At 41.4% G+C, this 27,542-nt stretch overlaps 1 protein-coding gene and 1 long non-coding RNA gene across 10 annotated transcripts in view; one reads left to right on the top strand and one right to left on the bottom strand.

The window, feature by feature from the left end:
• The window catches only part of LOC308595167, a 109,646-nt gene that overhangs the window by 513 nt on the left and 81,591 nt on the right, over nucleotides 1–27,542 (top strand). Inside the window, exon 2 of one of the 8 annotated variants that reach the window (XR_014011828.1) lies at nucleotides 8,450–8,670. The exons of 5 other annotated variants lie outside the window; for them this stretch is intronic. This is a non-coding gene — a long non-coding RNA (uncharacterized lncRNA). Of the gene's footprint in view, nucleotides 1–6,381; nucleotides 8,671–12,851; nucleotides 13,077–27,542 lie in introns of those variants that run through there. 2 more of the 8 variants (XR_014011829.1, XR_014011830.1) reach the window with 2 other exon arrangements.
• PDLIM3 (PDZ and LIM domain 3) lies at nucleotides 2,040–27,388 on the bottom strand. Of its 2 annotated transcripts, XM_081209010.1 has the most exons (8): nucleotides 26,985–27,383; nucleotides 18,391–18,542; nucleotides 16,365–16,449; nucleotides 10,980–11,047; nucleotides 6,112–6,375; nucleotides 4,715–4,845; nucleotides 3,158–3,269; nucleotides 2,042–2,606 (listed from the first exon to the last, which is right to left on the bottom strand). In XM_081209010.1, the coding sequence occupies exons 1-8, from the start codon at nucleotides 27,075–27,077 to the stop codon at nucleotides 2,417–2,419; spliced, it is 1,095 nt and encodes a 364-aa protein (XP_081065136.1). In that variant the 5' UTR covers nucleotides 27,078–27,383; the 3' UTR covers nucleotides 2,042–2,416. The 2 variants fall into 2 exon arrangements, with proteins under 2 accessions (XP_081065137.1, XP_081065136.1); XM_081209011.1 differs by lacking the exons at nucleotides 6,112–6,375; nucleotides 10,980–11,047 and adding an exon at nucleotides 11,723–11,910 and having other exon boundaries at nucleotides 2,040–2,606; nucleotides 26,985–27,388.

Raw genomic sequence — 27,542 nt, 5'->3', positions numbered from 1 at the left:
ATAATAATAATAATAATGTTTTATCTGTTTGAAAACTTCAAAAAAAGGAAACCAAAGTTGAGAGGAAGGTGAGAGAGTTCCTAAAATTATAAAGATCTGAAAACTAATGTAGCCCCACTATTAAGGGTCTCCAAATAGTTCTAGCATTTAGAACACGGTTAGCAAACCCTTCCTACACCTGTTCCACAGGAGCTGAGAAGTCCAACCAACTGGGCTCGATCCCAACAATATTATACAACAGCGTATATGTTACTGCTATATTTAAAAGTTTACTCTGCATTGTGGTTTTGCAGTTACCTTTGTTTGTTATAATGGTTTTGACTAGCATATAAAATTAGACCTGGCATGATGTCACCATTGTCGTGTGGTAGCAGCAGCAACACTTCTTTCAATTCCAGTAGATTCTTATAGAGAACAAAAAGATTCTGTCTCATTTATTTTAATATAGCAGGATTGGAGTCTTATATGTCAGTGTTTCGTGACAATGAAAGAACTGCAGGCTCAATATCTATTTCATTGGAGAAGGAAGATTTTCTGTGTTCACAGTGAGACCAATCCCTCCTGTAACCCATGGGTGAAAGCAAATTTTATAACTTGCTTTGCTTACAGAAGGTTCCAGGATGAACCCCAAGCCATCTTCAGATAGGGCTGGGAAAGGTCCCTGGTTGAAACCCTGGTGAGCTGCTGCCAGTCAGTGTAGACAATACTGAGCTAGATGGATTGATGGTCTGACTTAATATAAGGCAGTTTCTTATGTTTCTATGTGCACTCCCTACCGCTTAAGCCTCCAGCTGAATAAATGGTACCTTGACATGGTAGGGCCTGTCTTAGGAAATTTATTAGTTGCTGTGGCAACTGTGCTTTTATTTCCCCCCACACATAGCATAAGGGAACTGATGGACACAGCTTGGCCCAGAAAGCAGCAACTTTTCAGTTGACCACTGCAATTGGCAGGTTGACAGTTGTACAATTTAGTCATTTTAGACTTTGGATTTAAGGCAGGGAGGCCTCCATAGATGATAATGTTTTACTTCACTGACTTCAAAATATACTAAGCCATTGTTGTTGCCTTTGGGGCCCTGGAACTCCACTGCAGGTTGATACAGATAACCAAGGTACCCTAGGATAGTTTGGTCATCTGTGTGGGCTCTCTTTGTGAGGATTGCCACACTGACAATGTAGATTTTTTATTATTGGGAAGAGCAAACATCTGTCCTTGTAAGGTAACTCGCCAGAGTTAATCTCTCCCCCTGTATTTAACTTGTTGAATGACCCCACAGTAAGTGTCATGTGCTGGCAGAAACCTCTGGCACACAACCAAACATGGTTCACATATCTTATGCTACTTGTGTCTCTGTTGGGAAAATGATATGCATCGTGCCCTCTGATAGCTTTATTCTCCAGCTCTTTCCTTTTATCTGAGAACTCAATTCACAAATACCTTTTGCAATCTCTTCTCATGTATTTGTTTTTAGTGTACTTCCAACCACTACTCTTTCCCCAACAAAAATCATTTTGGTGTCTCTCAGAGAAGGGGCATATTTTCAGGTGGGGGGTGTGGCCTGGGGATAGCTCCAGAGGCTACATGGGGGCCTGGATTAGGAGGTTTAGAAAGGGTTTGAGGACTGATATTTTTCCTTTAGGTGAAGATATAGGTTACATCAGAACATTGCAATAACAATGCCTTAGGGAGATAAAGTAGGCTACAGTCTTAACATTAAGGTATATATTCAATTTTCATACTAGCCATCACCTGTCAACAGTCTTGCACTTGACTTCTCTAGACACAAGCTTAAACTTATTTTATCACAGAGTTTTCTTCCAAAAATGTATGAGGTTGAAGTTATTTTTCCCTATGCAGATGCAACAACTGCTAATTTGAGACATCTGCCTCTATTTCACTTCCCTTTAAAAACTTGTGATATTTGCCACCACTGCTTCTACCACCACAAGTCATATTTCTTCAGACATTATATTCCTGAATGTGTCTTCCCACTTCCACTGGATATGAACACCTGGGGAGTAAATGCTGCTGCAGAACATGTCTTTTTTAAAAAAGCCATTTAATTGCACTTGTACAGAGAAACAGAGGTACATTTTAAAAATACAGTATGGTTCTCTCACTGTAGATTACTCATAGTATTATACATGAACTCAATTTGCAAAGGATCTTAATATAGCATGTCAGATTTATAACTCATTGGATTACACTGGCAGCCATAGTGATAATGTTTTGGGAAATAATTCCATAGATACCAACATGGGCTACAAGAATGATCATCCTTCTCCCAACTTCTCCATCCTGTCTCCCTCCCTGTTTTAAAAAGCAGAATGCTGGATTGCATTCAGTCGTATTGCTGCTGTAAGCGGATAGTGCCTTATGTGAGCATGCAGGTATTTGTGTCTCTCCGGACAGCTAAGCCTTGGGATAAACAGTGACGGCTTCATATCCCTCTGGGGGCCTCATACGAGCTCGTGCATGAGCTTCACAGTATAATTGCCCCTCCACAAAGAAGTAGCCTTTCTGCTTCAGGTTGAGGTTGCAGTCAGAGCACACGAAACATTCAGGATGCCTGTACTTATCACGTGCCTTCACTACTGTGCCACTGTAGATCAAAGAAAGGGGGGTGAAAATAACATAAGTTAAAGTTCAATTATGAATATACGAAATCGGGTTTCTTAAAAATAAAATATACCTAGATGCCTGCAAGCCAAAATTTGACTGATGAAAACCATTAAGTAAATTTAAGATACCCTCACCTCTGCAGCTCCTGATCATATGCTGTTACAGCCAGTCTGTACAGCATCTGTTAGGCTCCCTGCTGAGGTTGAATTTCAGTGGGAGCCAAGAAGAGCATGTAAAATCAAGAAGCTTCGCCAACATTTCTTTTAGAGCAACACAGGCTATGCAGACTTTATTTATAGCATTGTCCCAAACCTTATGTAACCTTTTAAAAATATATGCTGCACCAACAAAAGAAAACAAAATGCATAAAAATGTGTAATAAAAAATAGCTCTATAAAGGGGTATGAATGCTTTGAATTTTGTTTAACTTCATGAAAGAGAAATCACAGATACCCACCCACCACAAATTGATGTGAACTTTTCCAAAGACCTATGCCATGAATCAATTAGAAGTAAAATAAAATATCTTACACAATTCCATTTCCACACTTGTCACACAAGGGCACCTTTGGCACACTTCCCCCAGCAGCAGGTACCTTCGTTACTGGTGCTTTCACGCTCCTTATAGCAGGGGCCCGGCCATCTGGAGAAAAAGAAAAATATGCCACTTTTGTTTACAGGACAGGACAGAGCTCAAGGCATCTTCTAAGTGTCTTGGGTTAAATGCAATTTAGACGGAGGAAATGGCGTAGGAGAAAAATTATTAAAAATACTCCCTTAGTGTCACATTCTCATCTGCAAAGTTACTAGATGAGATTGCTAATTAGTATTAAAACAAAACAAAACAAGGGATTGCCTAACAAAACATATAAAGCTTGATTATTATTTTAACCATCCAAATTCTCTGGCATAATGTTGGTGATTTCCTCAATTTTTAAGCTGTTTTAAAAAATAAGTTCACTCATTATATGCAGGTGCCATATCTATAGACTCTCTCCCTTAGGCACATTCCGATAAACACTAGGGGGCAATCCTCATTCAACACAATTGGATTTACTTCTGAGTTATGGGACTGCTCAGTAAGTTACAGGATTCCATTTAATTAAGCAATAGATATATGCTGCTACTTTTATCTCCCTCTCTCATTTTTACTGTGAACACATGGTCTGCATATGCTTAACCCTCTTGGTTAACATTTTATATTGGTATCACTGTGCATGTTCCAGTTAGGCTTTACTTTATTTAGTGCCTTTCTTCCATTATGGAACTCAAGGTTCCATGTGTGCCTACTTTACAGTTCTTTATTTGAATGGCTATCAGGGGATAGCTCACTCTTTAAAGGAATATTTTATTTGAAGTGCACTCCAATCCAAGTCTCCCATCTCTGTAAGAAGAGAGAACAACCACCTTAGAAGTTTCCTATCAACAGGTTGAGTAGGCACACAGGTCACCAGGTCACAGTGTTCCCCACAATAATGAGAAGTATCTTACGTCTAGCTAAATTATTGTAATTCTTTCTTAATTCACATCTGTATATGTTTATCATGGCACGCAAATTTTATGCAGGCTTGTGCCCTTTTTTTGGTGATGTCTTCCCTCTTTTTTGACAATGTGTAAGTGATGTCCTGAGTTGCCTCCTATTAAGTAATTAACAAGCCCAAAACCTGCTTAGCTTAAGCAAAGTGGCTGCATCCAGAGGCGCTGTCTTGCGTGCAAGATTGGGGGCTGGCATACATCATGTGTGAGTGATGTCATGTGCCTGGCACACAATGCATGTGCAATGTTGCACCAGCGGGAGGAGGCCGGTTGCAGCACAGTTTAGTGCCTGACTCCTCCTGAGCATAGGAGAGGTAGTTGCATCGTGCAGCTTCCTTTCTCAAGCTCAGGAGGCAGCCACTGAACTGTGTCGTGCTCAGCCTCCTCCGTCCTCTCAATATTGAGGGGGCCTGGCCCTCTGCTAGCATATATTGAGGGGGCCGAAGAAACCTCTGCCCCTAGAAGGTGGTGTTCCTGGCTGCATCATAGACATGTAATGCAATGCAATGTAATGTAAGTGAAGAGAGATGCCGTACAAAAATGGCAACTAACCAGATTCATCAGAGACCATGTCTTGTAGAATCTTAAAGGAACCGGACTGACGTGGCTTACTCGGTCCTTGCTGATCATCATGTAGCAGCCTATACACATCAGACTGGGGCACTGCAGCTGGTACTGGGTCACTGAAAAATCAATGAGCTGTATGAGATAGTTAACCAGTAAATGTTCACTATAATTGCATTGTTTAAAACAAAAGTGGAAGGCACAGAACTGAACGAAGTCAGATCATGTTCCATTCTAGCAATGTGCAAAAGAAAATCTACACAGAGAACAAATATAAAGCTCAGAAAATGAAGTTTACCAGTTTCAAAGGAAATTAAAGCTTAATCACTTCAGATTTAACTCTTGATTTTTAACCATCATCTTATAGGCAACTGGCGCATCCCACAAGAAGGGTTAAAGCTTCTATTAGTTACTAGACACAAAATACCCCTAGGGAATAATATGGCATTTCCAAGTTCATACTTGGTGAAAATGAACCCCATCAACAAAAACAACTCAAAGCTTTTTTTTTTACTGAAATGGTTCCCAAAAGCATGCTTGCCACTACTTGTAATATGATAAATAAACATTTAGTCCAGGAGTGCAGTATGGGTAAAGTCAGTTCACTTAATGGACACCCCAGGGAATCACTGTCCAGAAAATGTAGCTACTTTGTGAGTGCACACAAAATTCTAAAAGTTTAGAGATGCCCAATTTCCAGCAGATTAGCAGGACAATTGCTATATACTTTAATGTAAATGTAATTTATATATAGGGCAATTTATCTGAATGTCTCGTTTCCTGTTGACATCAATTATGGGACTCTTGTGACTGTTTACAAGCTGAGTGCATATAGATTGAGATTTGTTATCAAGTCTCTAGTTGTCAAACTATCACAAAGTAGGAGCTGGACATATAAGGGGAGCTATATACCCATATCAAAGTAACATTTACACAAATTGTATAAAGCTATATAAAAACTTAACCAAACTTAAAACTCTTCATTTCCCTAGGAAGTCAAAATATTTTCTTTCAAGCATTTGTCCCTAATTTAAACATACGGTAAGTTAGAATGCATAAAATTTTCACAAACCTAAAAACATTTATATGAAACTTAACCAAACTTCATTTTTAATCTCCCTGGCATGACACAGTGGTTCTCCTAATAATTCTCAATTTAGGCTACATTTTGTCCATCTGTACATCTTCCATAGAACCAAGGTGACAGTCTTTATCCCACTGAAATTGATGACTAAACAGGCATTGACTTTCAGAATTTCACACTGACTTTCAAATTGGTATGGTTTATATATATTTAAAAGCCTTAACGACTAATGAAGCAACAATAATGGCAGCACTATTCATGCCTTAGAAATAAGCTAACCATACATTGTGGCTTGGATTACCTTATCGGGGTGGCTTCCCCCAGTGCTGTAGAAACCTGCCCCTGCAGTGTTTCCATAATATTGTCATCTGAATACAATTGCATAGGTGTGTTAAACTGAGCATGTACAATCTTGACACCAGGCAGTTCCATTTCTAAAGGAATGTTGGGGGCCATCTTAGATGCAGCTTTCAATTCGGTAGGACAGATAGTGCTAACAGTGCTAACTGAAGAGGGTGTGCTACGTCCGCTGCCGCCGTCAATACCGGAAGGAGTACTGCAAACACTGTGCCAAAAACCAGTACACAAAAATACGTGATGCAAACCAGAGAGGAAAAGAAGATGAATAACAGGGAGCAGAAGTATTCTCCAGAGTGACAAAAGCGCCCAAAAGAATCAAATGCAAGAAAAAACACATTTTATGAAAGACTTTTGTGTATTTTTCTACTGAGTATAATCTGCCATAATTTTAAAGAGATCACAACTATTATGCAAAACTTCTAAGTTTTATAGTTCATCAAATGTTTGTTTGTCTCATACTACCTCCTTCAGCACATAATTATGTCAAGGATGGCACAGGTTAATGGCCAGATTCGAACAGTAAATCAGAATCAGAAGAAATTTTGGAAGTTAAAGCTTCTCTTGCCAATCGTATGTATAAAATAACAACTTCGTGAGATAATACTGATATTTCCAGTACTGTTCCAATGCATAACTATGATGCTTGCACAGCATTGCAATAGCACTAGTGGAATCTGTTTCCTAAGAACACATTGAGGTAATGGCACCACAAGGCATCCCAAGCACCAATATGCTAATACAGCAGGTGTAAAGATCTGTTAATTATTTAGTCTTTGATGCCACAGAAATAATCAGACGTGTCAGATTTTCTTCTTGCATTCGTTTTGGATTACAAAAGCATGCATTCTTTGTCAGTTTTTAATTTAGAGTCCTCAATTTTAAATATTCATTGGTCCAAGACAAAACTACATAGACTAGGACTGTATTAGCAGTTGACCACATATTTTTTTTCTTGGTTCAGAATTGCTATGAGACACAGATCTCACTGTGGTAGGAAAAGCTGTGCCTTCTTTACCCATTTAAAAGCCATTGGAACATTACCAATAGAATCAACACATGAGAAGCTGAGAAGAGGAGGAGTTTGGATTTGATATCCCGCTTTATCACTACCCAAAGGAGTCTCAAAGTGGCTAACATTCTCCTTTCCCTTCCTCCCCCCAAACACTCTGAGAGACTTCAAAGAAGTGTGACTAGCCCAAGGTCACCCAGCAGCTGCATGTGGAGGAGCGGAGATGCGAACCCGGTTCCACAGATTATGAGTCTACCGCTCTTAACCACTACACCACACTGGCTCTCCAGTGTGGAAAAACACAAAAGGGAATGCCTAGTAGTATGAACAGGAAAGACTCAAGTTGCTCCTAATGTATTTATTATTTATTGTTGTTATTTAATAAATTTCTATGCACAAATTCAGGTATATGTGGGGTGGACTACTTGAGTCTAATTCGAATGGGATGGGGAGTGGATTACTAGCTAAATAATGCTCAGTTGTGGCCAAGCCCTATAATAGTTATATGGCATTATCTGCATCCTAAGCATGGTTTACTAAGACAGATAGATGGAAACCCCCTTAATTTACAGTTAATTTAATTTGGAAGCTTAGGGGTAACTTTGAATATTGCAGGAGGCAATTGGCAAGAAATAAATGGGCAACTTGTACATTTATCCCATGTTGTGATGCCCATGGGGTGCCCATAGCAGGGAATGAGAGGTGTGTAAGTGCCCCTTTTAGTTGTTAGATGGGAACTGTGGGGAGTGAACAGACCGTTCAGCTGCACATCCTCTATTGCCAACATTACCATTTTTTAAGATATGTGAAACTACTCTAAGGATGTGGACTTATTTAGAAGAAATATAACAAAAATAATTAAGTTTTAATTCTGGATAAACATGCTGTAGGACTAATATGTAAATACTACAGCAGCATAATCCTACGAAACACGTTACATCAGAAAGAAATTACTGGTATACTCTGCATGTGTGCAAAGGACTGCAGCCTTACAGAACAATCCTATGCCTCTTTCAAAAGTAAGCCCCACTGATTTCAGTGCGTATTACTGCCTCCCAGACAGCGAGGGTGTAAAATTATTGGACTGGAACCTTAATGTCCCAAATTTGGTGAACATTCACAGTGCCAAATTTTGGGAACATTGAAACCAGATTTCTGATTCATCACTTCTAGTGACTGATGGCAATCACATGTAGATTATTTGCTGCATCTACTGATACCTCTTTGAGTTCACAATATTCATTATTTGTCATCTTTCACTGAATTTCAGGTGTTTACTGTCACAAATATTATAAAGATGGAAATATCACCCACAGCTAAATGGCAGCTTTATCTACATCATGGATCCTTTTTCATTGAACTAACTTCCCTCAGGGATGCCATGTGGAATTTAAGTAGGACCATGTTGTCAACTGCCTTAAGAAAAGTGCATTCCTTACCATCAAAGGCAAGACAAAGAATTCCAGAAGAGCTGCACATGTGCCAAAGCAAGTAAGAAACTTTACAGTTGCCAGATCACTCAAGCTAAATATCCATACAAGGGGATAGCCATACAGCCACACACTGTTACTCAGAAATAAAACCATGATCCACGTTTGGAAAGCATGAGCAAAGCTTGTCAATGATGATGCTGTTAACTCCAGAAGCTGAAGTGCACTGTTAACAGCCAGGTATTGTTAGAAGCAATAGGGCACTTCCCACGAGTGCTGCAGAAGGAGAAGGAGTGCATTTAGCAAAATATTTCAGACGCCCACCAGCTGATATTTTATGTTGCTATGTAAACTCAAAAATTATGCTCAGCATGGAACTATATACTCTGCAACACAACAAACTTATTCTTACAACACAACTCGGGAGATTGGCGAGGGAGGCCTTAGCTATTGCCTGTTGGCGCTGGTCCTAGGGCATACGGGGTACTGCCCCAACAACCTCAGACTGATCTCAGCCAGTCTCCCTCTGCCTGCCTGCCTTGATAATAATTTTTATTAGTTTTCAATTACAATCCAATAATAGCCTCGTTGTAACAATACCAATTTATACTACAATTACCAGTACCAATCGCTCAAATACCGAATTATATAATTTAGATAAGGTGGTCCCCCGCATGCTAGAATTGATGGTTTGATGATTTTATTTATTTCTGCATTCCAAAATCTTATTAATTTCAGTTACATTCTGGTCATAATAACAATCCCTTATACAGCAACTGCAATATTAATAACTTCTATTCGTGTTGACACATTAAAGGTTTTATAAAACTACAAGTGAGGCACTCTGCCTGCCTTCTTGCCTACAAAAAGTCAGAAGGTGGTTCCACCTGTCGTCATATCTCGCTCCACCTGATGTTGGTCTCCTAGACTTCTGCCCAGCAGTCCAATTGCACACCAGCCCTTGCACCGCAATTAGTGCTTCAGGAGTAGGAGTGGTGATGTGCATGCCAGCTTCTATGGTGGCACCCTGGCTTTGAAACTCCCTGTCCCTTGAAATTGAGTTGGCACTTACTCTAAAAAGCTCAAAACGTAGCTTTTTTTAGCTAGACTTGAGGGAATGGTCACTGACATTTAGTAACTTACTTTGCTTTTATTGTGTTTTTAATGGTATTATATATTGATGTGAACTGTATTTTACTGAATTTAACTGCTACCCACCCCTAAGATTTTCATATGAAAGGCGATGTGCAAAACCATCTAACCAAATAAGCAAAATAGTATCATTTGCCTATGAAATAGAAAATAAGAGAAAGGTAAAGGGATCCTTGACCATTAAGTCCAGTTGTGGCCAACTCTGGGGTTGTGGCGCTCATCTCGCTTTATTGGCCGAGGGAGGCGGTGTACAGCTTCCGGGTCATGTGGCCAGCATGACTAAGCCGCTTCTGGCGAACCAGAGCAGCGCATGGAAACGCCATTTACCTTCCCGCCGGAGCGGTACCTATTGATCTACTCGCACTTTGATGTGCTTTCGAACTGCTAGGTTGGCAGGAGCAGGGACCGAGCAACGGGAGCTCACTCCATCGTGGGGATTCGAACCGCCGACCTTCTGAACAGCAAGTCCTAGGCTCTGTGGTTTAACCCACAGTGCCACCCGCATTGTGAGATGAGAAAATGAGAGTATCAATGTGTAATTTGTTAATGACACATTAACTGCAAAATGGTCATCTCCTGCAGGACATAAACATATGTAGCTCTCCATTTTCAACCCTCAAGTCTTCCTCCATTGAAGAATTGTATAAGAATGATCATTAAGCATTCCATAAAGGACAGAAACATCCCTATCAAACTCTATCCCTGCTCTATTTCATCAGAGTGCCATCTTGTTCTTATCCACTGGTGTCCTTGGATGTACAGTGGGTAGCCTTAGCCTGTGGAGGTTCAATATGAGGTCCTTCCCTCCTTTCTCATTCTCCCTTCTAGCCCAACATCATAGTGTTGTTGTAGTTTGTTTGTTTGTATGTGCGTTACTACATATTTTAAAGCCCTGTAAGTAATGTTACGTGTGATATTTCAGTTTTGATCTCTGTAAAGCACCAAACAATTCTCTGATGTAGGTTCAGTATTACTGCTTGGCAGATTGTTGTGGCTTTGATCAATAATTGCACAAAAAGTGTGCCCTTTCACTACTATTCTCCATGACAAATGAAACAGGCATTTCTTTTGGCATTTGATCTCAGATTTATAGGTGCTGCAAAGCAAGCGTTTATCCATTAGAAGGCTTTACAACATACTGAAATAGCATTGTTACTGTTTTCATTAAAAAACAAAACACCATGCACCCAGTTACAGATTACACAGAGAAGTTATAACCTGCTCGGGCCTGAGACTATGAAAGGTTTGGGCCGAATGTTATGCTTGTGTTCAAAGTAGCCCAAGTCCTGGAGAAGAAGAAGAAAAGGAAATACAGGGTTGTTGTTGTTTTTAACTTAAGCAAGCATATTTGCTTCCAGAAAAGATTAGTTAACATACATGTTGTAAATTATTGAGTTGTTAGTTATATAGTAGTAACATTAATACATCTGATATTATTGTGAGAAAAAGAGAACAATAGGAACAATCAAGCCAAAGTTAACTTTTTAGGCTACAAGCCTAAGCTCACGTACTTTGGAATATGTCCCATTGAACACAATGGGACTTACATATGTGTACACATAGGATGAGGCTGCACACCATTTTTATATATATTGCCTGTTGCAGTCAATAATACTTGCAGCCTGATCCTATCCATGTTTACTCAGAAGTAAGTGGGGCTTGCTCCTGTGTGCATCTTGTGTGTGCATGCACATAGGATGTGCCTTCAGTATTTAGCTTTGGCTGGAATGTGCTTAATAATAATAATGTCTTGTGTAGCCAACCCCCTGAAAGAGAAATGTCTATAATATTGGTCTTGCTTATTTGAAGATTCATTTTAGAGGTAAATTTTTTGAATAACATTTTGTATATTTTGAGCATCAGGAAAGAAAGAAAAAAGAATAGCAAGAGCTGGACTTGAGACCATGAAGCCAGTTAAACAGATGTTGCAGCAAAAGACCATCTTAGAGCATCTTACTTACTTTGCAGGTGAATTGGGGATAAGGCCCCGCAGCTGTCCATGAAGAGCATCATGTATATTGCCAGATGAATACAGCCCAATGGGAGAGTTATAGGCAGAGCTCACCACCTGTCTTTTGTTATCGAGATTTGCTGCTGCAACAAAAGGCTGGGCCCTTCTGTTGTGAGCTGTACCAATGGGCTTGAATTCCTGTGCATAACAGGCAGACAAAATACACAAAGCTACAATGCACATTAAAGCCAATAACAAGCACAACTGGCAATGCTGCTACTTATTAATAAAACACATCTTGCTGCAAACCACTAAGCAAGCATCCTGTGTTTCACCATAGAAAATATATGGAGGAGTATAGGGAGGATATATACTTATAGACAATAACATGTCATTGCTAATTTCTGTAGAAGAAACTGTAAATTTGGCTGTGTAGCTAAATATGGCTGTAATTAGATATTACATAAGAGGTGCAGTCAAAATTAGTAGCCACCGTGCCTTCTATCTTCCCCAGTAACTTCTAGTAATCCCAATATGAGTCAACTCACATTGTCATTGAAGTTTATTTCTCCCTGCAAATTGCATCCAATAAAGGGACATGGTATTGGCAAAACTCAGCATTGCACATGTAATGACATAGTTTGGATTGCTAGACGTTATCAGGGATTGGGGAGAGGGTTCTCTGTCTCAGATTAAATAACAGAAACCTGCAATCCTATGCATATTTAATTTGGGAGTAGGTCCCCTTTAAATCAGTAGGATTTATGTCAGAGTAAACATGTTTCAGATTAAACTGTGAAAGGATACTTTCGGTCAGTCTTGGACATGGATAGCTTGCCCTGGTCACAAGGCATTCTAACTTTAAGACTTTGATTATTGCAATGCTCTCTGTGGAGTCAACATTGGGCCCAGTCTGGAAGCTCCAGCTGGTGCAAAATGCTGCAGCTGGATTGCTAGTACAGTAGGGCCAAACTACCACCAGCACATGACTCTAGTGCTGAAAAGCTTGCACTGGCTATCCATATATTACTGGGCCAGGTTCAAGGTTCTTGTATTAATTACTGCAGGATATTTATAGCTGTCAAATCAAAAATTCATGTTTTTCTAGCTAGGCACATAATAGGGGCTGAAGCTCGTACTAGAGAGGACTGTGACATCACTTCCCTTTTGTGTCTTGACAGGAAGAGGTATAACTTAGTGTGCTCCTCCCTTCCTGGGCACACCTTTTTTTTCTTATAACCTGTAACCTTCAGCTCAGACTCTATCTCTAAGCTAGACTTTAATGTCTCTTAGTAACTTAAATAGCATTTTAAGCCTGCCTACATTTTGCTGCTGTAACTGCTGTTCTTGAAGATGTAGACTGAGTGAGTAAATGTTATTTTAACTTTTCCAGAAAACCTATTGTGTGGTTATTATTTGAGGGGGAGGAAAAGGTGGGTAATATCAGGAAAATCCAGCCTGCCTTAAAGCACCCTGGTTTATTAATGTTAAAAGGCTAAAACTTGCTTATACAAGCTCCCTTTTAAGTGGCAAAGGAATGGTACTCTGCTGAACTCAACAATGTGAGGAAGGATAAAATCTAATAAATATATCCTCTCCTAGCCTCTAATCAAATCTCAACAATTACAAGACAACAATTGGGGTCAGATATTTTAAGGACCCCTGATTCCTTATATCCCTGCCTAATTGCTGAGGTATTTGGGGAGTCACTGTTAGTGATCCCCCATAGCTCACATGCACAGTTCATAGCTGTGCATTCAGTATTGTCGGTCTAATTCTGTGGAATATGCTCCTCGCTGGCTTCAAACAGTCCGCCTCTCTGTTTAACTTCTGGTACTTCTTATTTTAGCAGGCATTTTAATGCTAAGATTTTCTGATTTTATGTTTTAACCAGATTTGTGCTTATTGATTTTTTTGTAACCTTATTGTTTACCACTTAGAGGCTACTGTTGAAACAATCCTAATAATATTTTGCAGGAGGGATTCAAGCAGATTCCAGGAAATTTAGGTTTAGTAGAATGTGTCCTTTTTATTTAAAATGCATCTCTGGGTTATTTGTGGGGCATAGGAATTCATATGTTTCCCCCCAAAATATAATCCATCCCCCCACAAGCTCTGAGGGACAGTGGCCGGCCCCCTGCTGAAAAAGTTTGCTGACCCCTGTTGTATATCCTCCAACAAACGCATCAGAACAAATGCTCCATAAAGACCAGATATAATCTAACTTCTGCATAAGCTTTGTGCAAGCAAGTCAAGATTAATGTTAAATAAGCTGTCTGGCAGAGCCCACAGCAATTTTTGAAATGAAAAGGCTAAATAGCCATTTAAATTTTTTAAAATGCATCTATTTTCCACATGTACTAATGTCTCGGCATATTTGCTTGAAAAGTCTCACAGCCACAAATCAGCTTAACCTTCAGTAAAAAAGACATGGACACATAATAGGTATGTGTGTGTGTGCGCGCGCTTTAGATCAGTGTTCTAAAAGTAGACAAGACTAAACTGAAAAAGACCCAGCATATAAGCAAACACCATAGTGTGGAGTTCTAAATAGAATGCTTCCAATATCACTGAAGTTAAAGGACAAAAGTGCCACTGAAACCAAAAGCCCAGATCTACAGCCTACTTAAGTGAGGCTATTCACTTGCTTGAGTCATTTTGGTTGATTTAGTAAACTAATCTTTAAAAGTGTGGGCACACCTGGCATTGAAATATCTTGTAAACTCAGCCACATGTTTCAGCTGTGCACATTCTGTAGCTAGAAGCAAATGCAGCAAACCCATAGCACGCCATATTTGGCACATCAGCATCCTAACAATAAAATCTGCAGTTGTATTTTTTTATTCAAACACCCACCCTTCGTCCATATAGCTGAGAAAATATGCTTAAAAATATGTGGGAAATACTTGTTAATATCTCAAAAGCCAGACAGGTTGAGCAAGATTTCCACTTGTTTGGTATATCAACCTAATGGGATGGTTGATAAATGCAAAGGTTTATACTATCAGTGGGGCTTACTTCCAAGTAAATGTGCTTGTGGAATCAAGGTGCATTTCTAAGAATGCAAGTAAATCCTATATAGTCAGAAACCACGTTATATGTAAATTAACTTTGATAAATATATCATCAACTGGTTTTTAACTGGGATTAGTTTACAGATGGAAGTGCAGAAAGAGTACATATTATAACAACATCATATTTGTAATGTCTTACTGTAAAAGTATATCATTGCTGCAATGAGTTTATTTTAGTTTCTAGAAATATCACCATGTGCACAAAGTGTAAATGGCAAAGCAAGCAACAGAAAAAATAACAGTCCAGCTTTTGCATTTATTGTATGAATAAACCTCTAAAATTTGTCTGATTTGTCTGATAAATTCACTGAGAACTCAAGACCAAATTTAAATAGTAATCACTGCACATAATTTATAAGTCCCAACAAAGCTGTTAGGGGCATAATCACACAGATAGCTCTAAATGGTGGACACCTTTTGAATTTTACAAGCATCAGAAGAGTATTTTCAAACAAACCAGTTGGCCTATTTATCAGGATGGCATTGTATAGGTTAAAATGTGTGGTTTGAAAAGACCATTTTCAGCATTGTAAAATGAATTCAGTATTTTTGATTTTGACATATTATTTTGTTACTGAGATTTCAAACAATGCAGTATTTCTATTATGCATGCCTTAGTTTCCAAATATTATTACTATTCAAGCTCACTGTGTGGTGTGCCCCTAACAGATATCACAAGTTACTTCAGATCAGTTCATCTAGAATAGTGACTACCCGAATGGGTAATCCGTTTAGTGTCACACACTAACTAACCATAAGCATGCATTGTTAAGAAAGTTACATCATCAGTGTTACATCCAGGATGGCTGTAAATCAACCAGGCTGAGGATACAGTAGAGGGTTTCTGCCTGACCAAGGAAGATAAGACTCCCTCAGAATTCTGAGACTTTAAAATTTCAATTTGGGGACACATCCACATTATACATTTAAAGTACTATTATACTACTAACAGTCATGGCTTCTCCCAAATAATCCTGGGAATTGTAGCTTGTTAAGGCTGCTGAGAATTTTGGGGAGACCCCTGTTCTCCCCAAAGAGCTACAATTCCCAGTGTGGTTTAACAATAAGTCCCTCTTCCCAGGAAACACTGGGAATTGTAGCCCTGTGAGGGCAGGGGGTCACCGAACAATTCTCAGCTCCCTTAACAAACTACAATTCATAGGATTCTCTGGGAGAAGCCATGGCTTTTCAAGTGATATACAGTAATGTATGGTGCAGATGTGGCTTGGGTTAAGACAGTAGACTTATTTGGGTTAGGTGTGATACTCAGGTGAGTGAGGACGAGTAAATTTAACCAGGGGTCCTTGGGGTCCTTCCCTAGAAGCTGTTTTCAGTGTCAGGACTTGGCTCTGGAACATGTGAGGTATTAAGAATTTAATGGCTCAAGATCATGTCCAGAACAGATGTAAGAATCTTACAGCTTCCAATGGTTTTTCATACAAAAGTATAGGGATGTACTGCTTTAAGATATCTTATGTTTAACAGGAGGTTAACTAGACGTTGGGAAACATAATAAAGATATAAGTAAGCTGCTGCAAAATACAATGGGAATGCTGCTGATTTAAAGCAATTTGCTACCTGTGGTTCAGCTTCCAAGTTCACTTTGAATGGATGTGGACTACCATCTTCTGTTATTTGCGGAGACCACATTCTTGTTTCTGCCCTGCAGGGTGAAAAATGAAGAATCCTTAATATAGCACATCTGCATTCAATGTGTTATGCAATCCTAAAGCCCCCAAAGCTTTTGTCTCCCTTTTATCACAACATGAAAACTTAACTTTTAAATAAGTTAACTGTTTATTTGTATATTAAATCTTATGAAAAGTAGACAATACTGAATTGGTAACTAAAGAAAAATAGGACAGTGGTCCTTTAGTTTTTGTTGAGCAGGGAAAATTTCAGATAATGCTTTTGTAAGCTTACTTGTGGCAAAAGAAAGATAAGAGGAATTGTGAAAGTCTAAGGATGCTTCCAAATGGGGGTTTAATATTGCAAATAGGTCATTGGCAACAAGTTATGTCAACTTAACAGAATTATCTCAGACAGGGTAAATCTAAATTAAATGTGGGTGGGATGCAAGCTGGCATTTTGAAATCAATGTGTATGGCTGCTGTGAAAAACTTTGCCTAAGCAGCACTGATCCTCCAATAAATATCTATCTGGGAGCACCCCATAGCAATACAGGCAGGAGTGACTTGCTGGGTGGGGTGGAGCCACTATACCAGCTTCCTAGCAGATGGGCTGCTGTTGCTTACTCAGAGAGAGAGGAGGGGAGAGGCAGTGGGGATGTTGGCACTAATCTGCTGGTGTGTTTGCACCACACCAACCTCCCCACTGCCTTGTCCCTCCCGTAAGCAACAGCAACACACCTACCAGGAAGCTAGCAAAGTGCCTGCGTCCCAACTGGTGAGCCACTTCTGAATCCAAAGTGTGTGTTTTTAAACAAAACATAAAATGGATACAATCAACCTGTTTCGGGGTTTTTTTTAAAGAAAAGGTTGTGCTTGGTAAGAATGTGCACACTAGAAAAGCTGAAGCATGTAAGGACAATGGTAACATCAAGAATAGAATTGGTGGGCTATATCTTACAATGCAATTAGGCGAAATGCAAACTTTTGCCCTTTACTACAAATTGAGCTAGGATTTAGAATTTGGTTGCTTTGGTGTCTGTGAAAAGAAGCAATGCCCCAAGTTTCTATGGACAATAGCATACTAGAATTTGAACCAGCAGCCTTGGGCCTGGAGACAACTTTACTTACTGAGGTATGAGTCATGTTCCCTTGCTGAATTCCTTGTTATCTTATCCAGCTACTGTCTCCAGTTTCTGCAGTCTCACACTCCTCTTGTTGAACCCTGCAGGGCCCTGACTAACTAAACATTGCCCAATCCAATTCCAGCTTTTGAGCAGCAGGTTATTCTGTGCTCGTGCTTTCTCCCTGTCCTTACTTTGCTTGCTTCTGCCTGATTGGCCCCTTGACTAGCATTTCTTGCTCTCAAATCACCCACTGATGGGTGGCCTGGGAGACAGCCTCATTCCATTATGTGCCTTCCCTTCAAGGCCAAACTGAGTACTATTTTGTTTCGAACCTGTAAGGAGCAGTGCTGTTTAACAGTGGGACTATTTAGTAGAAAATAGTCTGAGAAGCTGCAGAAGATATATTACACCAAGGGAAACAGGACTAGGAATTGTCATGGCAATCTTGCCACATTATCATGCCAAGAACATCTAGGATGTTGGGCCCAGAAATTTATTGGATCAATGGATATGAATGTTTGTAATCATCAGATAATGGCAAACTTTAATTTAGATGGGAAATATTGAATCCATTACAGTGGTGCCTCGGGTTAAGAACTTAATTCGTTCTGGAGGTCCGTTCTTAACCTGAAACTGTTCTTAACCTGAGGTACCGCTTTAGCTAATGGGGCCTTCCACTGCCGCTGCGCCACCACCGCACGATTTCTGTTATCATCCTGAAGCAAAGTTCTTAACCCGAGGTACTATTTCTGGGTTAGTGGAGTCTGTAAGCTGAAGTGTTTGTAACCTGAAGCGTCTGTAACCCGAGGTACCACTGTATTGTACTCCAAGCATATGGCGAAATCTTACCTCTCAATTTTCAGACAGAGCTGGTGTGACGCTGCTTTAATTCTCTCTTGTGCATCATTGTGAGTCATGTTCTCTGTGCCATAGCCATCAATAGCTATAATGATGTCACCAGGGCACAAATTGGCTTGTGAAGCTTTGCTTCCTGGAGTGATCTGAAAGAAACACAAGATGTTTCTTTTAAATGATAAGTAGACCTGTTTCCACCTAAGAAGTTGTATTGATTTCAGTGCAACTTATTTTGACACAAGGGATGTGGTGAAACTTCTCTTAATTTCAAGTATGAGCTGTAGTTGATCTGTGACTCATTGTGACAGGCATATAAGCATTAGCTTCTATTTTTTATTCTTATTTTGGTGCTAGCTGATATTTTAGCATTTACCGTATTTTTCGCCCCATAAGACGCACTTTTTCCCCTCCAAAAATGAAGGGGAAATCGGGGTGCGTCTTATGGGGCGAATGCCTGCAAGCCTCGCGCGCCCGGCAGGAGGTCCCATCGGGTGCGCGAGGCTTGGTGCGGCAGCCTGTCGCCCGAAGCACGGGGAGCCCTCTGGAGGGCTCCCCCTGCTTCCGGCGAGTGTCTGCAAGCCTCGCGCACCCGGCAGGAGGTCCCACCGGGTGCGCGAGGCTTGGGGCGGCAGCGGACTGCTTGCCCGCACCTAGAAGCTTGGGGCGCGCTGAGCTCAGCACGCCCCAAGCTTCTAGGTGCGCGCAAGCAGTCCGCTGCCGCCCCAAGCCTCGCGCACCCAGCGGGACCTCCTGCCGGGTGCGGGAGGCTTGGGGCGGCAGCGGACTGCTTGCCGGGATGCAGAAGCTTGGCGCGCGCTGAGCTCAGCACGCCCCAAGCTTCTAGGGGCGCGCAAGCAGTCCGCTGCCGCCCCAAGCCTTGCGCACCCGGCGGGACCTGCCGGGTGCGGGAGGCTTGGGGCGGCAGCGGACTGCTTGCCGGGATGCAGAAGCTTGGCGCGCGCTGAGCTCAGCACGCCCCAAGCTTCTAGGTGCGCGCAAGCAGTCCGCTGCCGCCCCAAGCCTTGCGCACCCAGCGGGACCTCCTGCCGGGTGCGGGAGGCTTGGGGCGGCAGCGGACTGCTTGCCGGGATGCAGAAGCTTGGCGCGCGCTGACCTCAGCACGCCCCAAGCTTCTAGGGGCCCGCAAGCAGTCCGCTGCCGCCCCAAGCCTTGCGCACCCGGCGGGACCTCCTGCCGGGTGCGGGAGGCTTGGGGCGGCAGCGGACTGCTTGCCGGGATGCAGAAGCTTGGCGCGCGCTGAGCTCAGCACGCCCCAAGCTTCTAGGGGCGCGCAAGCAGTCCGCTGCCGCCCCAAGCCTTGCGCACCCGGCGGGACCTCCTGCCGGGTGCGGGAGGCTTGGGGCGGCAGCGGGCTGCTTGCCGGGATGCAGAAGCTTGGCGCGCGCTGAGCTCAGCACGCCCCAAGCTTCTAGGGGCGCGCAAGCAGTCCGCTGCCGCCCCAAGCCTTGCGCACCCGGCGGGACCTCCTGCCGGGTGCGCGAGGCTGGGGGCGGCAGCGGACTGCTTGCCGGCATGCAGAAGCTTGGCGCGCGCTGAGCTCAGCAAGCCCCAAGCTTCTAGGTGCGCGCAAGCAGTCCGCTGCCGCCCCAAGCCTCGCGCACCCAGCGGGACCTCCTGCCGGGTGCGGGAGGCTGGGGGCAGCAGCGGACTGCTTGCCGGCATGCAGAAGCTTGGCGCGCGCTGAGCTCAGCAAGCCCCAAGCTTCTAGGTGCGCGCAAGCAGTCCGCTGCCGCCCCAAGCCTCGCGCACCCAGCGGGACCTCCTGCCGGGTGCAGGAGACTTGGGGCGGCAGCGGACTGCTTGCCGGCACGCAGAAGCTTGGGGCGCGCTGACCTCAGCTTGCCCCAAGCTTCTGGATTAGCGCAGGGGTCCGCTAGCCCTGGGAGAGGCGCCCGGCTCTCCCACGCTAGCGGAGACCTTGCCGGCACGCAGAAGCTTGGGGCGCGCTGAGCTCCGCACGCCCCAAGCTCCTGGTGTAGCGCAGCGCACCTGGGGGGGAAATAAAATTTTTTTCCTTTATTTCCCCCCCTAAAATCTAGGTGCGTCTTATGGGCCGGTGCGTCTTATGGGGCGAAAAATACGGTATTTCATAAAATTTATACACTGTTGATTGTAGAAAAAACAAAGCTGTTTACAAAAAAACCCTCAATAAAATTATACAGCAATAGTTTAAAACATGCGAAGAGTTAAAATACTAAAACAAGCTTATGTTCAGAAGAGTTTTGGTGCTGCCAGTGAGGATAGACAACTGTCATCTACATTATGTTGCATGACATGGAATGTGCAGCAAGGGACCATGAGTCAACAAGTCTATCTGCAATGGTAATATAGATTTCTCAGTGTTTTATATGAGTTATAATGCCATTGTTTAGCAGTATGGATGTATAAAACAGAAACTTGCTCTCTAATATTTTCTTTATCTACTTTGCATATGGATGGGGTGATGATGGTTGGCACACAGGTTATATAATTTGTTGTGCTTTATACAGTTTGACGCATGTAACAGGTTTTGTTGTTGGCTTAATACTTTTGAAATTTGTTATAATTACAAAACAGAGGAAAAAGCAAACATTGCTCACTCAGGTCTGGTGTGGGTGATGGTTGTGGCCTGGCAACCTTGGGACTAGTTTCTGCCATGAACCACTCCTTCCTATTGGTTTCTATACCTCTCCTTGTAAAAGAGAATGTTAAACTGCACAAGCCTTTTCTAGAAGGCTGAAGAATTCCAGAAATATTTCTCTCTTCAAAAAATACCAGACATGAAGCATGTGATACAGAGTTTAGCAAGTGATATATTGGCTTGAGCAAATGCTATGGGTTTTGGAAGTTCCAGACCTGATCTCCTCCTCAGCACATTCCAGTGTTGCACAGTGGTTAGAGTGTCAGGCTAGAACCTGGGAGTCCAGGGTTTAAATCTCCACTTAACCATGGAGTCCACTGAGTGACCTTGAGCCAATTACTATTTCTCAGTCTTACCTACCACACAGGGCTGTTGTGAGGATAAAATAGAGAGGAGGAGAAGCATGTACACCACCTTGAACTCCTTGGAGGAAAGGTGGGATTCTAATTGTAGCAAGAAATAAAGATTTCAAATAACTGAAATGGTTTCCAAACTCTTGTGGCATTGTCACAAAGTGACCAAACAGAGAATATAGTCTCATTTCGGGGATGTATTTTTTTTTAAATTATAATTTTGCCATGGAGAACACTTAGGGGTAATTTCTGGTATGTTACAGTTTCTGTACAATGCCCTGCACAGCACAGGACATTTAGAAATCTCATCTGGTTCAGCATTTCCTAGAATGCACCAGTTCAGATTTCAGATGAGATTCCTTGTCTACATAATTCGCCCCTCGTATGTGCAAAGCTAGTGTGACTGAAAAAGCTTCTGATGTGCTAAAAAATTTTATGCATACCCATGTTGGATTTCTACCTGTCATGCCATTAGTAAAGGCTCACCAACCCTACTAGAGAATAAAAGTTGTCTGTCTTACTAATGTGTGGTTCTTACTGATGTGTGTATCCTAGTTCTCAAGAGAGAGAGAGAGAGAGCTATTGTTTGGAAGCATCATTGCTTGATAAAGCTTTTTTTGTGAAACATGACAATATTGTAATCTACTTGTCAATTGCCTAATCTGTAAATCCACCTTCTCACAGTTATTAGATAAGGAAATATTTTGCTTCTTTCATTGATGTGCTTAACTGTCTCTTAGCATGCTTTTATTAATCCACAAACTGCTCTTTTTGCCTTAGTTGCATTTAGTTTGGTGGCCTTCAAGCAAGCAGTGCAGTATGTTGACGATTGGGCTGCAGTTCAATCCACTTCTATACTTAGCTTGTCTGGATTATCTGCCCTGAGGTTTTACATTTGCTTGAAACCTTCCAGAGGGTTGTCTTACTGTATTTGGTTTGGGTAACCACAGATAGCTTTTTGATTATGACATCACTTCTCTAGATAAACAGGTGGTAGTAGCCCCTTCTGTCTCTCCCTTGTGAAGTCTTTACCTGATTGACTAGGCTACTCTGTTTTGTTATGGTCTGTTTAAAACTCTACGCTACTAGAAAATCAATTCCAAAAAGATTTATTGCTTAATTTGAAAGCTATTTTTGAATGATCATGCTGTCTTGTCACAAATTGATGGGAAATTGGCATAGCTAAAGAATTTTTTTTAAAAAATATGTACATCTTCATCTTGAAAAACATAGATCTGTCCTGTATCATTTTCCTAAGGATTCAGTACAATTCTCTTAAAATGATAGCCTGAGCCACTAGGAAATAAGTCCCTCATCCGTAAATACCTTTACTTAGAAAAGTCCAATAAGTTGTCATTAAAAGCTCCCGATAGTGAAAAGTTAAAACTATACAATGTATGGTAGACACTATTGCCTTGATGCAATTATTCTTTGAAGGTGTGAATGTGTACAACATGGGGAACCTGCAGCCCTCCAGATGTTGTTGAGTTATAACTTCATTCAGCCCCACCATGTAGCCAGAGATCTGGAATGACAGGAACTGCATCTTCTGAAGGCGGCTGCAGGTTCCTTGTCCATGGTATACACGGATCCCACTCAATCTTCAGGTGTTCCAGCACTCACTTCAAATAAGGGTTCAGTTCTGGATGTTCAAAGGGATGCTCACACAGAGCTTGTTCCTTCCATTGAAGTGTATAGGGAAAGTCTGGTTATCCAGGAGCTCAGCTTCATTTACCGGTATTTGGAGTGCATGCAGACATTCAACCTGAGATAAATGTATTCTTAAAACTGTAACTGTGGCTGTGTTTACACTTCCATTTACTGTGCACTTACTGTGTTTCCACTGTTCAGTTTTAAATTTGTGTTTACATAGTGTTGTCAAAAATGCATATTTATCCTGTACTTTGGTATAAAATGCTACGGTTTGGTGTTTTGTTTCTCAAACAAAATAATTTGACTCCCATGTATATTTCCTATGGTTTGCACATGGATAGTTCAAGATACCCTCAAGCCAGTTACCTTAAAAATGGTTAACCTAAGCTGCTTTAGGGCCATTGATTCTAGAACTTGCTTTGATAAATCCACATCTTTTGGATCAAGGAGTTAAGGTTTTATTGAACTGATTTAAAGTATTCTGGGGCTTGGGCCCGCACTTTAGAGATCCATTTCTAAATACTGAACTGTTACATATAAATGAGAAAAAGAATCAAAGTAGTTGACATATGTTAACATCAAACAGATGTACCAGTAAAACTCAAGGCATCCGTCTTCACATTTGTCTTTTTATGTAAACATGCCTTGTAGCACGGAGCAGTAGGCCTTGAAACAGACAGTTAATGAGTTCTTGTTCAGCAGCTCCCAAAGCTGCTTGTCTCACAGCGACTCAGATAATACCAAACAATTTACTTCTCAGTAATTAGGTATAAATGCAGCTCCTCTTTTGTTAATAGAACTTTAAACTTGACTGAGCTTATTGTAAACAAATGCAGGCAAGAAGCCTAGCGTTACTAAAATACTTTTCTTGAGAGATAATGGAAAGTCCTTCCCTCTTATAATGCCATAAAAGGCAATAGGAGTCCAAAAACTCCACAGTGTCTTCTATTGTTTTTAAGCTCAGACATTGTTTCCCTTTCTCCAGTGTGTCCATGTCAGATGCCATAAGCATGCACCACATCAGCTTACATGTGCTTTGTGCATTTTATGAAGGTTAAACACTCAGAGTGCATGGAATTCTGGTGAAACAAACTACTCTTTGTTTATGGTACTAGCTAGCTGTGTTGGTTTTTCTTTGAGTGCCTAAATTTAGTACCTTAACTCTAACAAGAGTTCTGATTTGAAATACTGTTAAGTCAGCAGTAATTCTTCAACTCCTTACACTGGCATTTTTTATTTGTGTAGTTGTACTTTTTCAATCAGACAACAAATTTGAGAGGATAATACGTTTAGATATTCTCATTCTGAAAGGAATACTAGCTGTATATGTAGCATCCAGTGAAATTGAAGTTGTTTGTAAAATAGTGATATTGAAAGTACATATGGAATTTTTAACACTTAAAGGGCACGATCTGCTCTGTAAGGCTACGATCCAGTGCACAGTTATTTGTGAGTAATCACCACTGAATGCAATGGGAATTTATTATGAGTAAGCCAACAAAGGGCTGTGCTGTTAATCACTTTTCAAAGTTCTATTAATGTCAGTTAAGGATGTGCCTGTCATTTCAATTGACCTCAGTGAGATTTAAACTACTTTGTTGCAGTAGGAGCATTTTTATTTTTGTTATTTATTTCAAATATTTATCCTATCTTTCAGTCCGTAGAGGTCTTCAAGGTTGTGGCCAATTAATTATACTTGTGCATGCAGTAAAATGAAATAAATGAGAGAGGTGTTGAAATCACAGTTCTTGCATAAGGCATTGGCACTGACTTTATTTGCTCAGCATTATAAAGTAATGGAAAATGAAGAAATGTGAATTCCAAAATTAGGTCTCACAGTTTTTGTCCACAATGGCAACATTCCACATCCTTGTGCATGCTGCCTCAGGATAAAGATATGGAGTGGCTGTGCATGTTTGGGCAAAAATGTATATCAATCTGGATGGCTCAACAAGGATTTATGCTCCTGTAAAGGACGTTGTGTACAGATGGTGTGGCCTTGAAATAGTTTGTTGTTAATGAATCAATCCTAAAACTATATCATCTCTTTGCTGATTTTTGAGGTCAGCAAAGTAACCCCAACTGATTCAGTATGAAGACTCTCTGAGTTAGCATTGTAATAGACATGTTAAGTTGTTCCTAGATGAACTCAATAAAATTACTAACCTGATTTGCTTTAGGGAAGTATATCCCACTTGACAACAAGTTCCCAGTTACAAACCAACAGGGTGAGTGTGTAATCATTTTGAAAAATATCTGAAGATAGCACTCAGAAATGTCTACATTTGATCCTTCAGTTGTCCCCTTATTAGGCACAATTAATTACATCATTACCCCACTCTCCCCGTGAACTCTCATTATGCTGATTTTGTGTGAACTTACCCTAAATGTGAAAATGAATATGTATAGCTCCTTTCCCCAAGAAGCTATCCTGCAGATTCCTTTTGTACAACTTAGTTAAACTAGTTAACTGACACCCAGCTGTGTTGTTGTATGGAGATGCACATCTGGAGTGGCTTGAGGAGGTGATGAAATGGAAAAGCAGTGGGCTAGAAAAGGATTGTGCCCCCTTGCTTCTCTACCTCAAATTTCTGACTCCTTGAGTTTCTTTTCACCAGAATAAGTAGCATAAGGGTTTCAGTCGAAGAGTTTGCATGATATTCTGTTCTTTATATATGCCATCTTTGTGCTTGAACAGAGAAGAGAACATCCTTTTAAATTTTCAAGTTATCATATGCACATTAGAGTTCCAGTTAGGTGAAGTGAAGTGGGTGGCTGTGTACCTCTCAGTCTGAAAGCAAAACATCACAACCAAAAATAGGGAGGTGGTTTCTATAAACTTGAGGGAGCCCTGGGTAGATTGAAGTATGCAAGTTTGTAAATTAAAAGAAAACCCGCAAAATGGTCCAAGAGGAACCTGTGAGTTTCCAGGACATACCGAATATGATAGTAGTTGAGCCTATATGGAGAAAGCAAGAACAGACACATCTTATTTCATCAGAGATGGAAGTTCTAGGTTCACATTAATGCTATGGTTAGGAACTCCTGTCTATGCTGCTACATTTTGCTTTTTTTGAGGAGGAAACTCAAGTATGCAAAAAATTAAATTTATCCATTGCTTTCTACAGGTTTCTCTCATTTCTGTTCATAGGGGAGGCGGGAGGAAGGCTCTGAAAGCATTGGAGGGGTGAATAATCAAGATGTTACAGGAGGAAGCAAAGGAAAAGAAGACACATTCTCCAGTTCTTTAGTCTCCAAACCCCCTTTCATGTAGAAACAAAATGCTCAAGTTTGGGGCTGGCAGCCAGACCCAAGCTTGAGCCCCTCTAGCAGCATTTATGGGGAGGGGGCAGGGGTGGAAAAGGTGTCCTCCCACCTTCTCCTAAGCAGTGCTATAAATGCCCTGTTCCAGGTTGTCTGAAGCTAAGTGGTGGGGAGTGAGGGCACTGCACTGCAAAATTGTGTTGCAAATTTGGCCCTATTCCAAATCCCACTGGATTCAATGGGGTCACAGGTAAGCGGATTACAGGACTGCAGTCCAGTGAATCCTGTGTCCCCTTACCTGAGATTGATTCCATTGAATTGAGTGGCTTTCTTCTTCTAGAGACATATCTAGGATTGCACTGGTAAGCATTCATGTGGTTGGGTAGAAGAATATTACATTAGAGTAAGGGGTGCATGGGAAGAAATAGCAGTGTCAAGTCTGCTCACTCTTCTTGACAAGCATATTAAAAGAAACCCTTCAACCATTGATTGCACAGTGCAAAATTAACAACCACCTGTGTTGTGTTCTTTAAAAATACAAAGCATTCAGCAAAGCATGTATTGTCTGAGGATGATTAAGACACCATCACCTCCTGCAGACTCCACACTTCCACAACTTCAAGGATGCCATTGTAAGAAAAAGAAAAGAAAAGAAAAGAGAAGGGAAAAGGACATACCCTGGATATGATTAACGGCTGCTTAAAATCTATCCCTCCTGTCAGCCTGAAGCCCCAAGGCGCAGGTCCTGGGAGGACAACGTTCTGTGGCATTTTTCAGCAATTTTCTGAGGGTATCTTTAATGGTTCCCTTTTCTTCTTCCTCCTCTGTAAGAAAGGGTTCCTGTCAGCTTAGCAGTGGTTCCCTGGACTGAGCAGTAGAGCCTCTCTCCAGCACGCCTTAGAAGTTTTCGTTTTCCAGCTGCTGTATATCACCCCTTTATCTCTGCTCCTCAGTGACGTCAGCAGTCCCAGGCTGCCTCCACTCAGAGGGGGGAGCAGTACCAACTTTGGTAAACTAAAATCTGGACACTGCTCTGTGGACTTTACAACTCCCAAGCAGCTTATTAGCTATTTCCCAGGAGTCTCCCAAGCCTGCACTCAGTGGCGCTTCGGGTTACAGCCTCCTGTTGGCCTCTTAAAACTGGCCGGCTTCCTTTTTGATGATGTGGTGATTGAATTGTGCATCTCTTGACCACCGAATCTGTGCTCTCTAACTCTCTGGCTGTCCTGCCAGTC

Source organism: Podarcis bocagei (genome assembly GCF_964188305.1).
Source record: "Podarcis bocagei genome assembly, chromosome: 9".
In the NCBI taxonomy this organism is placed as follows: domain Eukaryota; kingdom Metazoa; phylum Chordata; class Lepidosauria; order Squamata; family Lacertidae; genus Podarcis; species Podarcis bocagei.
Note: the sequence above shows the minus strand (reverse complement) of the source record. Positions and strands in the feature narration are given on the sequence as shown.